The sequence below is a fragment of the Cyrtonyx montezumae genome, unplaced genomic scaffold (assembly GCF_038088225.1).
Source record: "Cyrtonyx montezumae isolate F1298 unplaced genomic scaffold, pur_monq_1.0 scaffold_1, whole genome shotgun sequence".
Taxonomy (NCBI): Eukaryota; Metazoa; Chordata; class Aves; order Galliformes; family Odontophoridae; genus Cyrtonyx; species Cyrtonyx montezumae.
Window position 1 is genome coordinate 24,835,517 of NW_027071825.1, and position 14,050 is coordinate 24,849,566.

The 14,050-nt window shown below is 54.9% G+C and overlaps 1 protein-coding gene across 2 annotated transcripts; it reads left to right on the forward strand.

The window, feature by feature from the left end:
- Positions 1 to 10,718, forward strand: SEC16B (SEC16 homolog B, endoplasmic reticulum export factor). Of its 2 annotated transcripts, XM_065744781.1 has the most exons (26): positions 1 to 18; positions 351 to 597; positions 736 to 842; positions 994 to 1,099; positions 1,188 to 1,278; positions 1,419 to 1,548; positions 1,761 to 1,912; positions 2,315 to 2,376; positions 3,459 to 3,594; positions 4,061 to 4,285; positions 4,602 to 4,699; positions 5,344 to 5,425; positions 5,517 to 5,634; positions 5,768 to 5,879; positions 6,079 to 6,184; positions 6,418 to 6,558; positions 8,011 to 8,124; positions 8,288 to 8,357; positions 9,032 to 9,232; positions 9,359 to 9,417; positions 9,528 to 9,647; positions 9,849 to 9,947; positions 10,145 to 10,223; positions 10,293 to 10,336; positions 10,432 to 10,494; positions 10,611 to 10,718. In XM_065744781.1, the coding sequence occupies exons 2-26, from the start codon at positions 377 to 379 to the stop codon at positions 10,674 to 10,676; spliced, it is 2,802 nt and encodes a 933-aa protein (XP_065600853.1). In that variant the 5' UTR covers positions 1 to 18; positions 351 to 376; the 3' UTR covers positions 10,677 to 10,718. The 2 variants fall into 2 exon arrangements, with proteins under 2 accessions (XP_065600853.1, XP_065600858.1); XM_065744786.1 differs by lacking the exon at positions 1 to 18 and having other exon boundaries at positions 271 to 597; positions 9,531 to 9,647.
- The last annotated feature ends 3,332 nt before the right edge of the window (positions 10,719 to 14,050 follow it).

The following is a 14,050-nucleotide window of genomic DNA, read 5'->3' on the forward strand; positions in this document are numbered from 1 at the left end:
GCGGAAGTGGGGCAGCAGGTGTGTGCGGCTGGTGGGGGGATCCAGGGGACCCGCGTGGGGTGGGAGGACTTGCTGGGTCCATCCAGACCCAGAATGACCCCCAAATGCCCTAAATTCCAAGTGTGTGAGGGAGTGATGTGTGGTTCAGTGATGGCTCGTTGCATCCTGGTGTTTTAGGTGGAGCCAAAAGGGGGAATAAATATTTTACCCCTTCTTCTGCTGTAGGTATTTTGGGAACAGAGAATGGCAGCGGGGTTGGGAGGTGGGTGGAAGGTGGCAGCGGGCTTCAGAGGAAGTTTTGGGGTGGGTGGAGAGCTGAAATGTGCAGGGATGAGTCTTGTTGCCTGCAGGCCATTGGAGCCTTTGGATCTGCTGCATGGAGCCCTGGGCCCCACCACGGCCACCCCCAACCCGGCACAGCCGTGCTGCTGGGAGCAAGTGGGCAGAAGGCCGACATGGGACCCCACTGCCCTGGAGACCCATCCTCCCCAGACCCCCACCTCGTCCTGGCTCCTGGGACCCTGCCAAGGACCTGCACCGGCCAGCATCCCGGGCTGAGAGCTATGAGAGTGGCCATGCCTTCCAGGCCTATTCCAGGTGGGAGCCATGGGGCTGCTAGCTTGGTGGGGAGGCTCCTTTGATCTACATCACCTCCTGCCCCACAGGTCCCATCTGTGGGTCTGACACTGGAGCAGTCCATGTCTTCTCTCAGCTCCATGCATTATGTTGTTTCAGGCAAGGGTATGAAGACCCACACTGGCAATACCCAGCAGCCACCTATGGGGACAACCACACTTACCGAAGCCACCAGTGGCAGCCCATGGCCTGGCAGGGTGACAGAGGTACTAAAATTCAGCATCAACCCCAGTGTGGGCCGAATGTGGGGATGCTTATGGTGCTGTGGTTTGTGCCTGACTCGCTGCTTTGCTTTTGTGACTCTGCAATTGCTTGCTGCACTGGAGAGGCAGCATGAAATCTCATTTCCCTCTCCAGATATGACACAGGTTAAGCCTCACAGCAAGAGCACTGCTTACAGGGACCAGCACTACTACAGGGGCTACCACCCCAACCTGTCTGCCAATCCCCCAGGGACGGATAGGTAAGGAGCTGCCATCACCTGCTGCAAAAGCAGTGGGTTTGGGGCCAGTCTCCACATTTCCAGCTTCCAGGGCATCTCCTTTCCACAGTTCCCATGCCTATGATGCACATAAGGAGGGCTCCAGGCATTCGTGGGCTGGGCTCAGCAATTTGGGGGAGGCTAGTGGCCAGCCCCAAGAGGTAAACACTGAAACAAGCAGGGATGGGGGGAAGGCTTGGGGCTCTCGCAGGGATTTAGAGAGCCCAGCTGGGAGAGGGTGAGGAAAGGTGAGCAAGTTTTAAGGATTTCTTTTCCTTCTCCTTACCATGACATGGGACAGCCCAGCCTGCTCCAGCAGTACCGTGAGTCAGGGCTCAGCTCCAGTGGCTACGAGCTCAGCCAGTACATCCACGATGGTGCTGAACCCAATGACACTGTGTTTCCCAGAGCCTGGAGCCCGGTGCAAAGAGGTGAGGACAAATGGAGCTCTCAAGGAAGTTCTGGCAATGGTGGAAGCAAGGAAATAAATGGCTGATGTTAGGAGATCTGCTGTCCCCTACCTTGAACCTTGGCTGGAGGAGGTCTAGCAAAGAGTCACAGTGAGCTGCGCAATGTGTGCGTGGTTTGGTGGCTTTGCCGTGGTGGGTGCAAGGAGCTGCCACCTATTTGTCTTCTGCTTTAGGAGGGCCCTCGGCATCAGCTCTGGTGGCACCCTACAAATTCCTGAAGCCACACGTGCCAGTGTGCCTGGGAGCTGGAGGACAGCTGGTGCTGGTGTGTCCCCACCGCCCCACTGAGGGGCAGCTGCCCCTGGTTGAGCTGCACAGCCTGGAGGTAGGCCCTGGTTCCCCAGAACTGCCCCTTCCACTTCAATGGGGTCAAACACCATTCCTTCCTTGCCCCTCAGCCACCTTCCTGTCCCCACTGCCATCTTGCCTCCAGCCCCTATGGCCTCTCAGACCTCATTGTGCCACCCATATCCACTCCCTGAGTCTACCACGACCTCCCCTTTCTTGCCTCCCCTGTAAGGCAGATGCCATCTCAACATCCTGGTCCTTAGCACTGGATTCCACGGGATGGTTTAGGGTCTATGCTGTGGAGTTACCTTATGATGGCATAGAGATTGAGTTCACCAGCACAGATAAACCCTTGGCCAAGGTGCTATCTTTCGTCTAGTCCAGTGGGGGCTAGCCTCATTGCTGGGGTCCAGCTGCTGAATTTGCACTTGGTTTTTAGGTAATCCTTCAAGACACAAAAGAGCAGGAGGAGCTTCAGACCTTCCCAGGGCCTCTGGCCAGGTATGGACCTCATGGGTTGCAGAGCTGTGTCCTGTGCTGGGACAGGTGGCACCCTCTCCTTCAGCAGGAGATGAGCCCAAGGCAGGCATTGCTGTCTCCATGGCTTTGAGAGGTGATGTGTGCAAGGGTCAGGTCTGGATTCAGACAGGGAGTCCATCCCCTCCCTGTGGTTTTGATAGGTTTGTGCTGTGGGAATTGGCTTTTATGAATATCTGAAGGGTGTGGGTTTGGTGTGGTTTCTATCTCTGACCTTATTTTGTGTTCATGCCCCCAGCAAGCTGATTTTGGGGACATCTCTTTGGATTTCTAAAATCATGAGATCTTGTGGTTTTTGCTTTCCCTAAGTTTTTGCCCTCTGAGTCTGCTGAGCACCTTCATGCAGTGTGAGCCCAGGGATGAATCATAGCATGTTGCATCAGGCTGGCTCTCTGTCATCCTCATTACACCAGAGCATGGAAGGAAAACCATTTACTGAGCAAAAGGGCTGGGTAGAAGACCTGGAAATCCCTCTCCTGCCTGAGTCTCTCAGCCTCTTTTGCTGTCCAATTGTCAGCTATTTTTTATTGTAAGATGGAGTAATGCTGCTTGGTTTGCACATAGCTTGAAGGTTTCCGCCTCTGTTTCAGACCTAGAGGGTTTATATGGTCACGGGTGTCTTTTTCCCTGTGCCGTGCCAATTAATCAAGAAAAAGATACTGCCTGTGTGTGTGTGTGTGTGTGTGTGCCTGCTCTCACAGCCTTGGATGTAATGGCACTGCACTTAAGTAAAATGGAGGTTCTCTGCAGGTGAATTGATGAGCGAGTTCAAAGGAGAGCAGAGAGAGGGTGTGAGATGCCCTCAGCATCCCTGAAACAGAAATCTTTGGAGTCTGCTTAATGACCAAATTTCTTAAGCATCTTTGAGCTTGGAGTGGCTGATGCAGTGCATAGTCATTGACTACTTAGGGTCTTCTCTCTTCTGTCTCTGACTTCTTTGAATCTTTGGCATCGGTGCCATTGAACTCAGAGATGCTTTGGGTTCTTAATTTGTCCTAGATTGCTCTCCCTTAGGTTCCTTTGGATGCCTTTCTTTGCTGCCGTAGGGAAGATCTGCACAAAGTAGATGTGGTGACATTTTGCCAGCAAAAGATAGCCTCAAGCTGTGATCTCTCAACACAGAGAGGCAGAGATTCAGCTCTTCTCTGGAAGCTCTTGGTCCTCCTCTGCCGACAGAACGGGGTAGGTGCCCCCAAAAGGGGCTGACCCTTTTGATCTTTGTGCTGAGGCAAGTTAATATGCTCCTTACAACCCTCTTGATCCAGCTGCTATCTGATGGGGAGCCATACCTTGAAGTCATCCCATTCCCACAGTACCGTCAATCACTTTGATTCTGCCTGGGTATTTGGAGCAAACCTCTTCTCCTGGATTGATTTTCATCCCTGCCAACAAGAGCTCTGAGAGAGACTTGCGCTGTCTTTATTGAGGAGAAAGCACTTGTACTTACAAGTGGACTAATCCCTTAATCCAATGAAACCTACCCAATCTAATCTATGGCTGCTCCTTGGGCGCAGGTGAACAAGATCTTCTTTGCCCCCTGGAAATTTATGCTAGTGGCCAAGGATGGTCTTGCTGGGCTGGATGTGTTGTGAATCCTGCTCATGGGGCAGCCTCCATTGGGTGTTCCTCTTCCCATTCCTTTCCACAGTCCACGGTGGGCTCAGACGTGGCGGAGCTGCTGATGCAGGACCGCAGGCAGCAGGAGAGATACAAGAGGCAGGAGCCAGCACTGGGCCCTGTCAGCCTGGCAGATGAGGAGTGGTGTCAACTGGGAACACTGGACCTCATCACTGGGGAAGTCCCTCCTGTGGTGGAGACACAGGCACAGATAGTGAAGAAGTTCACCAAGCTCCTCTACTATGGTAGAAAGAAAGTAAGCGGGGTCTGGGATATAGTGCTGGTTATTTTGTGGGTTGGCTCCTTTGGCCTCCTCAAAGGGAAGGATGGTGTAGAGGTGCCCTGTGGCTGTGGCATCGACCCTTCAAGTTGCCTCTGTACCACGGTTGTCACTGTGTAAGGCAGAGAGCTAAAGAGGCCATCGTGAATATATATTGTGACTATAAATATATGTATAATACTGTATAAATCCAACGTAGACTTTGGGGCTCTTCTCTATGATGGGGGAGTAGAAGAGGAGGGCGAGGAGCTGGAGTGTGTGCAGACCTCTTAGCCCTCTGCCTTGGCTGCAGGATGCACTGGTCTGGGCCATGAGAAACCAGCTGTGGGGCCATGCTCTCTTCTTGTCCAGCAAGATGGACCCTCGAACCTACAGTTGGGTGCTCACTGGGTAAGTTGGGGACGTTAAAGCACAGTGCCCTGTGACTGGCTTTGCTGAGCACAGATGCCCTTGAGTGCCCCCACCCCCAGTGCCTACCAAAAGAGCCTTGGTTTCAGATGGACTTTTTGGGGGGAGTCAAAGGGGAAGGAGGAGCATCCATCCAGGTGGGCTTGAGTTCTTCAGGCTTCCTGATGGATGAAAGGAAATAAACCAGGGGTTGGGAGGCAGAAGGGAAGATGTTTCCCAGAGCTGTGGGGTGGATACGTTGAGTCCTTGGCTTATGCCCTTAGATGCAGGTCAGCAAAGGCTGGGTGGTGAGAGCCATCTTCACCGGGATCCAACACAGTCTGAGTCATTCATTCCACTCATACGAGTGTTTTCTGGTAGAATTAATGTACTTAGTCTGGATTGAATTGATCCCTTCAGGGAGAGTTAAGCAAAAATTTTCTCCTGCGTAACTCAAATCCGTTTAAGGAGGTTTTATCCAGCGTTGTCCTTGAGACTCTGCTGGAGGCAGCGCAGATCCCCAGCCTGATGGGGCTTGCTCTCCTTTCTGCCTTCCCTTCCCCAGCTAAGTGCAGCACCCTAGGACATGCTTTCCTGGAGTTTCTCAGGATCCCATCACAGCACCCCTATCCCTGCTGCCTCCACAGGTTCACCAGCACGCTAGCCACCAACGACCCACTGCAGACCTTCTTCCAGCTCATGTCAGGAAGGATCCCACAGGCAGCTCAGGTCTGTGAGCAGCAAGCAGGACCCCTTGTCCACCTCACCCCCCCACCTCATGACAGCCACCTCCCCAAACCTTCACTTCCCCCTCCTCCAGAGCTGCGGGGATTCCAAGTGGGGTGACTGGAGGCCCCACCTGGCCGTGCTGCTGTCCAACAAGGTGGGAGACACGGAGTTGAACCACCGAGCCATCATCACCATGGGAGACACCTTGGGTGAGCTGAGACCACTTGGGAAAGGGAATGGGGCGGTTGGGTTGGGGCTTGCCTCAGAGTCTGAAGGCCTTCACAGCAACTCTGAGTGCGTCTTGCTTCCCCCAGGGCTAAATTCTGTCTTTCTCCCACCCAGCTGGCAAGGGGGCAGTGGAGGCAGCTCACTTCTGCTACCTGATGGCAGATATTCCGTTTGGTTACTTTGGGGTGAAGGCAGACCGCATGGCTCTGCTGGGCAGCAGCCACCGGTGAGTCAGCCCAGCCCTGCAGGGCTGCATCTCTTCTGCAAAACCGTATCAACAAAAAACAATGCTTTGGGGGTTTTATCACCCTTCATGGCAGCTGTGCTCTGGGCTTGGTATACCGTGGCATGACTGTGGCCCAGTGCTTTGGGCATGGAAAGCCTTGCTACTGTTGCCCTGAACATCTCTGCCCTCTGCCCTGCAGCCAGGCGTTCACTCAGTTTGCCACCACTGAGGCCATCCAGCGCATGGAAATCTTTGAGTACTGCCAACACCTGCGGCACCCCACATCCTTCCTGCTCCCATTCCAGGTACTGGGATTGAGCAAGAACAGCTGCTGCTCAGAATGGACCGAAGGCACCCCAGAAGCATCCCCCAGCCCTGATGGAGCTGAGGTGGAGGTCACTCCCCAAAGTTTGGTCCTGTTTTGAGGATATTGAGGGGGGCTGTGATGGCCTCAGGGCTGCTCCATGGCAGGGCACTGGGTTTTTTGGGGGGAACAAGCATCTCCTCACTCCTGTCCCATGCCTGATTCTCTCCCAAGGTGTACAAGCTCCTCTATGCCTCCCGCCTGGCTGACCATGGGCTGCCAGCCCAAGCCCTGCTCTACTGTGAGCAGATTGCTACCGTACTCCTGCAGCTGGACCCAGCCAGCCACCCCGTCCTGGCCCAACAGCTGACCAAGGTGAGTCTTGTGCCCCTGTCACATGGACCCAGCATGGGGACATTGCTGGGGGCCTGCTGATTTCACGTGGTAGCCATTACTCATCAACGCATTTTGTGCCATATAGGGTAGGAGCTGTCTGGAGGCAAAAGACTTTGGGGTTTGGATATCCCCATGTCACCTCCCCCAGGTGCCCGTTGTCCCATCTGGGCATCCAAATGTGCTGAAGGCTACACATCTTCCTCACGGCAGCACCTTCCTGTGGGCAGCAGGATGCTGCTGTGCTGCAGGAAGTGCCCCCAGCCCCAAAACTTGGTGTTGCACACCGCAGCCCCCATGCTGCATCACAGAAACCTATTTACTGCCTAACAGCCTCTCAGATCTGCTGTTCTGCTGGGGATAATGCTCCTCCTGGGAGAAAACACTTTCATCTGAAAAACCAGTGCATTCATACACACTCTTGTCTTTGATGTTTTAGACTGTGTTACAAATTATGATACACATTAGTGTTTGATTAAGACTTCCCCTCTTTTGAAGCCGAGGACGATATACAACCAGGTGCTGGTTCATTAATATTGGATCAAAGTGCACATTAGCTTTTGGATTAAACATTCCCCCCGTTTAGGAGTAATCATGCTTATAATTTCCTCTTTCCTGCCATTGATTTGGGATGAGCACACGTTTGCATGAAGCTGGGACACAGGGGTCTGGCTGTGCTGGGTGGCTCTGGCCAGTCCCTGACCCCAGCACATCTCATCTAGTGGTCACCAGTGTATCACAGCATCGTTTGGGTTGGAAGGGACCCTTAAAAGCCACCAGGTCCAAACCCTGCACTGAGCAGGGACACCCACAGCTCCATCGGTGCTCAGAGCCTGTCCAGCCTGACCTTGGCTGTCTGCAGGGATAGGGCACCCACACCTCTCTGGGCAACCTGTGCCACTGCCTCACCACGGCGTGGCTACAACCCTGTCTCTTGCTGGAGGAGCAAAACGTGCAGCAGTACTGCAGTGAGGGACGTGGGGGAGACAGCGGAGCGTGGAAAAAATACAGGGTGGCAACATGACAGCAGGATGCTGCCGGTGGTGGGGATGTGGGGGGGGGGAAAGAAGGTGATGTTATCATGTTATTCTGGACTGTGAGAGCATGAATGGCATGTGTGAGACAAGGAGGTGATAATCCCCTGTGCCTGGGGGTCTCTGCTGGGGCACCGTGCTCTGCTCGGGATGCTGTGCACAGGGATGGTGCCAGATTGGTGCAGAAGAGAAGAGCTCAGTGATAAGAGGTGGGAGGGGGGAAAATGACCTCAGGGTTGTTTTCTGCAAGCAAGATAAGGCAGAGAGGAAAAGGGTGCAGGATAAAGGTCTGGCAGTGCGCGGGAAGGCTGGTTTTAGGGAGCAAGGATCCGAGAGGCTTAATTTGCAGCCAGGCAGCTTACAGCAAGGCAGAAACAGCCCTGTGTTCCTCACCCCGCAGCTGGCCGAGCGACTGAAGCTCTGCGACCCACTGCTGCTGGAGATGCCTGAGCAGGACCCAGCACTGGAGCCCGAGTGGCTGCTGCAGCTCCGTGCCCACTGCCAGCACTGCAAGGTGAGGAGCAGCTTTGGGCACGCTTTGCCTTCTGTCTTCTCCTCCTTGAACGCTCCTTATGGGGCACAAAGCTGTTGGTGGTGGCGTGGATCTCGTGCTGCAGCATCTTCACTCTTTGCCCCACACCACCTGTTTTCCTGTCCCCTTCCTTTGCTCTCTGCAGGTGCAGGATGACCTCACTCCGGAGGTGGCACTGACCCAGCCAGAGCCCTGGGCTGCTGCAGCCACCCCAGGTAAGGGAACAAAGCCCAGAGCACCCCTAGCAGCTAATTCCTTAAGCTCCAGCATGGGTGCTGTGTGCCTGTCCATTGCGTGCCCCATGGAGATGCTATGGCCGCCTCCATCCATGCGATGCCCACGTGCTCCTGGCTTGCCTGCTTGGGTCTGGTTTCCTGGAGATGCCAGCACTGATGGTTGGAGGACTGATGCAGATAGGATAAAAATGACAAATCTCTCCGAGCCGTTGCTTGCTCTCAGCTTTTCTCACTTCTGCCAAATTCTCTTTTGAGGAGCTCTGCCTGGTGGTAAAAAGGATCATCAATCCTGATTGCCTCCTGCTTATACTGGGGCTGAGGCTACGATCATCCCTGTCTGAAAAAAAAAACACACCAAAAAACATTGCAGGTGGTTTGGGATGGCTCCTTTGAGCCACAGCCTCAGCAGTACACCTGCTTTCCTTGTGCCCAGGGCCTCCCTGCACTGAGGCAGCATCAGGGCCCTGCCTGGTGGCACCTGTGGGGCAGCAGGACAGAAAATGCTCTATGAACAGCTCCTTTCATGTTGTCCCTGGGGTCCCTGTTCACCCTGGCAGCTCCTGCTGATGTGTAATGGGAGAAAGAGAAAACCCTCTGCATCAGCCGTGATGCAGTTGTGAACGGTGCCGTGAGCTTTCAGGTGTGTTCTGCAGGTGAAGAGATTGAGCACGAGCAGCCCCAAAGCAATGACCCCCAGCGTGAGTGGTGGCACCAGCCCCCCATGCCACCACAGGGACCCAGTCCCCACCAGGACGTGTCCATCCAGCCCCCAGAGGTTGCAGTGTTGGGCATGGGGCCGGCCTCCCAGGAAGAGCTTTGCCCTGAGCCCTCTCTGCAGGCAGTGCCAACAGCAGGTAGGTGCCCAAGTCCCCACACTGTAGCAGTCATCCACGGCAGAGGACTAAAGCTACCTCTGGTGGATGTGGGGCAGGAGCAAAGTGGGCTCAGCCCTGTCCGTGCCTTCTGCATCTCTCATCCAGGTGATGCTGAGGAGCCCCAGGATGCCCACTGGGTGCAGCCGCCAGTGCGAGCAGAGCCAGTGAGTTGGGGAGGCCACACCACAGTGCTTGGGGATGGGATGTGGGTCTCGCATGGTAGGGCATGGTTGATCCACAAGCCTCGTGTTCCAGCCTCGGTCTCTATTGCCAGCAGGAGTCAAGCACGAGGGCTCGCTCAGCTTCGGAGAGCTCCACGGCATCTGTGGAGGAAGGCAGCCAGACATCCTCAGACAGCACAGCCGAGGAGCTGGAGGGGACGTCAGAGGACAAGGTGAGCATGCTGCAGCCAGCTGGACGTGTGGATGTCCCCGGTGTGGCTGTCCCCTGCCTGGACACCTTCTCTCAGCCATACCTTGAGCAGGATGGCGTTGGCAGCCATGCATTGGTCTGTGTGTGGGTTTTGGTGGTGCGAGGGGAGCTGCGGGCTCGTGGCATGCTCGCTGCTTTGACCACGGAGCCCTGTCCTTGCCAGAGCTCTGGATTCCGGTGGTTCGGCTGGTTTCGGTCCAAGCCCCAGAAGGAAACCTCTCCCAAAGCCACGACCTCGGACTCCCCCACTCCAGGGACACAGGTAGGGTGGACAGCCAGGGTGCAGCACGGGGGATGGTGGCACGTTGCTCCCTCTGTCCCTCCTCTCTATGCTTTTACCCTGGAAGTGAATCCTTTATTGATAACTATAAACAAACAGAGCGGCTTTGCTGCGGGAGGTGCACTCAGGAAAGGGGGTTCTCAGTGCAGGGAGCCCTCACCAGGTCAATGCATTTTCAGGATCGGAGGTCCCCATCCCCACCCAGCGCTGACCCTTCAGCTCAGCCCCCAGCATCCCCATCTCCTTACAGAAACCCCGGTAAGTGCTCCCCGCTCCTTTTAATTCGGAGCGGAATGACAGCAGGGTGAAATATCTTTGATGCTGCAGTGTCGATTGACATCAAGGGCCCGCGGGACGCGGACGGCCACGAGGTGAGGAGAGCTGTGGGGTGTCGGGGGACGCTCTGCTTGGGGCAGCTGAGGGTTTGGGGTTGGCACTAAGGCTCTTCTCCGTCCACGCATTGCAGCCCAGCTCCCAGCAGCCACCGCCGGGGATGGTTCCGCTTTTCAACCCTGCTCAGGTTTCCCAGGTGAGGGGTGGGGGTAGCACCCTGCCTTGGGGCTGGCAGTTAATCTGGGGAGGGGGGGGGGGTAGTGATGGATGGATGTAAAACCACTTCTGAATTTGACTCCCTGTGCTTCCCAGCTCGCTGCTGCCCGGCCCACCCAACCCAGGCTGCTTTCCCAGCGCCGTTACCCCAACCCGCTGTGAGCGGGAGTCCGTGCAGTGCTCGGGGAGAACAACAGAGCTCTGTGGAACGCTTCATCCAAAATGGTGGTGGTGTTTTTGCGCGCGCGCGTGTGTTTCTTTTAAACGGTGGGGAGGGAGGCGGAGGTCCAAAGACTCTCGGGGTCCAAAGTACGGAGAAAAAAAAAAAAACAACAGAAAAAGGCGTCCGGCGGAGAGTAGTCTGAATTAGGTTGTGCGGCTCTGCCGCACCTCACCCATTGGACTCAGCGCGCCGGCCGTGAGTCTGTCTCAAAGCACCGCGGGGCCACGAGCATCCGCCCCGGCTCTGGGATCAGCTCCGCAGCCGCTCGGCTTCTCCTGCCCGGGCCGACCCGCGCGGTGCCCCCCCTTGCTGGTGGCTCACCCACCCCACGCGGGCGGGGCTCTGCTGGAGCCGCCTCCGGCCCTTCCCTCAGACCTTCCCCGAGGCGGGAACAGCGGGTGACGGGCACCCCGTGCGTGGCCTCGGCGGTGAGCTTCCCCCGGACGCTGCACACGAGCGCTGTCTGGGTTACATACAGCTCTGATTCTCGAAGATATTTAGGTCACGGTGAGCCGCTACCCGGCGTGCTTTGCGGTGTATGGTAATGAAGCGGCCCCGCCCCTCCTGCTGGGAGCAGCTTTGTGCTGGAGGCTCTGGACCCGCCGGGCTTGGCAGGGCTGTGATCTTCCTGAACTGTTATCTATTAGATGAAGCTCCGCGTGATAACCTTCAGCTCCTGGTGACATCTGCCGTCTGAGGTCACTTAATGCTCTGTACGAAGCACAAGCTTTCGTTGCTCGCTCGGGTGGCGCTGGGACATGAATATGGACGTGGTGCTGGCTGTCACCACGGTCCACACGAGGGTTCATTTGGAGCTGCTTTGCTCTGCAGGGGACTTTGTGATGGAGCTGTAATTCGGTGACCTCTGCTCCGAGGAGCTGATCAGGACTTGGGAGCGCGGGGACATTTGTGATGCTGCCGGTTGCAGCTTCAGGTGTCATTAATAGAACTGTTTTGCCATTATGGGACATCCCAAGCTGGAAGGAGGGCCATAAGGGTCACAGAGTCCAATTTTGTCTCTCCTGGAGCCCTGGGAGCAGCAGGGGGAGGCAGGCACAGCACACCGTGTGGCTCCCGCACCTGCAACACCTGCATGGACCCATGCTGCTGCCCTTGGAGATCTTAAGTACTGAATATGTCATCTCGAGGCTGTGAATTATTGCTGGAGAGATGAAAAAAGCAAAAAAAAAAAACCCACCCAAACCCAAAATACTTAGAAGCCTTTGACAGCGTGGGGTAAAAACATCGCCTTTCTCGACGTGTTTGACGTGAGAGGAGAAAGTATCGGGTGGTAAGATGAAGAGAAGTTGTGTACTGGCTGGCGTTAATTACAAAGAGAAAAACACATGAAAATCAAGTGAAATTGAATCCCACTGCATCTGCTATTCCCACGGTGGAAGGCCTCAGTGCATCTCATTAGTTTAAAACCCCTGATGGTGAGAGCTTGGCTTCCAACAGGAGATTGATGTGACACAGAGACCTGGGAGAGGATTAGCTGCCCGCCTGTGAACTTGTCCAAAGGAGTTTAACATGTAAATGTTCCAGCAGCGTGGCTCCCAGTTAATGGAAATGGCATGCCTGTTAATGAAGGCCCTCGGGACCACACGGTTGCAATGAGGGAGGGATGAGCTCTGTGCTGCTGTTTTCTCCATGGTAGAAAAGCTTTGGGTGGGTGGGTGCTCTCTGCTGGTCACTGAGATGCTTTGCTGTAGGGCACGGTGAGCGTTGCGGGCGTTGGGTTGGGATTGCACCCAACAGCCATGCAAGATGGGTTGGGATCCTGCTCCATCCTCTGCCTCGCACCTCTCCTTTTCCACTTGCCTGCTTTAAACCAACCTTCAGGTACTTTGTGAGAGGAATGGCTCCAGGAGGAGAGCCTGCGTCCCGCTGCGGTGCCTTGCGGCTCCCACGTGAGGATGAACCAGATTAGGATGCAGCAGCCTAGAAAAGATGGAACGAGGAGGGCTGGTGAGAGACCTACACAGTTCTAGGCAGTGCTGAGGAGGTGATTAGGAAGCAATCGCTTGTTGTTTCCTGCGGTGCAAGGAGCTGGGGCTTCCTGCTGAAAGCTTCAGGCCCCATGCGGGTTTGGAGCAATGCAGGTTTGAACCAAACTGCATTACGAGCTACGTGTGCTTGGGGGAAGTAATTCAGCCGTGGCAGCTTGTTGTCCTGGAGCGTGAAGAAACCAGAAATAGTGTGAGCCTTTAAAAGGGAGTTTGGCAATTTCATGGCGTGTGACTCTTGTCAGTGGACGTGAACGTGGCCCCAAAGGGCTGGATGACCCTGTGCTCTGCAGGAAGACCCTCCTTTCAGGAGGCTGTGATCCAAGCAGCCCACTCAGCTCAAGACAAAGTGTTCCCTGGTGCAGACGCTTGCGTTTCTTCTCGTACCCACGCCTGCCTTGCAGAAGTTGCAGCTGCGTGTGGGTTGCTTGGTGACAGTTCTTCTGGGCAGGGCAGGGAATTAAACAGTAAGTAGGATTAATAAAAACGTATCAAAATATGTAAACATATGCATCAACTCTCTTTGAAAAGGAAGGAGCAGTTAATAAGTATTTGCAATCAACGTTGCTACGTGCAAGCCTTCTCTTGAAAGCAGCTCTGAGTCCGCTCAAATAACCCATCTATTTCCATCATTTTAACAGCCTGTTTTCTCCAGGCAGTTGAAATGATTTGCCTGAAGAGCTGCCTCCCCTCCTCCCCACCTATGGCAGGCTCCTTCTTGCTAAGCCCTGGCTTAGTGTCTGGATCCTGGCTGTGTCCTGAGATGGCTCCTGGGCCTGGTGGTGCCTGGGTTCATAGAATTCACAGCATCTCTTGAGCTGGAAGTGACACTTAAATGCCATCTGGTCTGAGTAGGGACACCTACAGCTCCATCAGGTGCTCAGAACACTGTCCAGCCTGACATTGGCTGTCGGCAGGGATGGGGCACCACCACTTCTCTGTTTCAGTGTCTCACCACCCTGGGCTGCTGCTCTGCTGGGCAGCCATGGGTCACAGTGAGTAGCTGGATCATGCCTCCTATTTATATCCATGGAAATTACAGAAGATAAAAAGAGCACAACAACAAGTAATGGGATATTGGTGGAAAGGTTCAACCCCTACTGCTGTAACACTGCAATCTGTCTCTGATGTCGTGGACTGGCATAATAAAATAGAAGGCAGCAGTTTTGGAGCAGCTGTTGTAAAAGGAGCTGGTTCTTCTCTGGCATGTGGGTCCTGAAGCACTGCATCCAGGATGTTTGAGCACCATCTAGATATGGATGACTCTTGGCGAAGGTAAAATGGCAGGTGGTGAGTGAACGGTTCTG

Coding starts and splice junctions, on each gene's coding strand:
- SEC16B (XM_065744781.1), top strand. CDS start 377: ATGGAGCCCTGGGCCCCACCACGGCCACCCCCAACCCGGCACAGCCGT. Junction 843..993: donor GGCCTGGCAGGGTGACAGAG/GTACTAAAATTC, acceptor TTCCCTCTCCAG/ATATGACACAGGTTAAGCCT. Junction 9,648..9,848: donor AGGGGACGTCAGAGGACAAG/GTGAGCATGCTG, acceptor TGTCCTTGCCAG/AGCTCTGGATTCCGGTGGTT.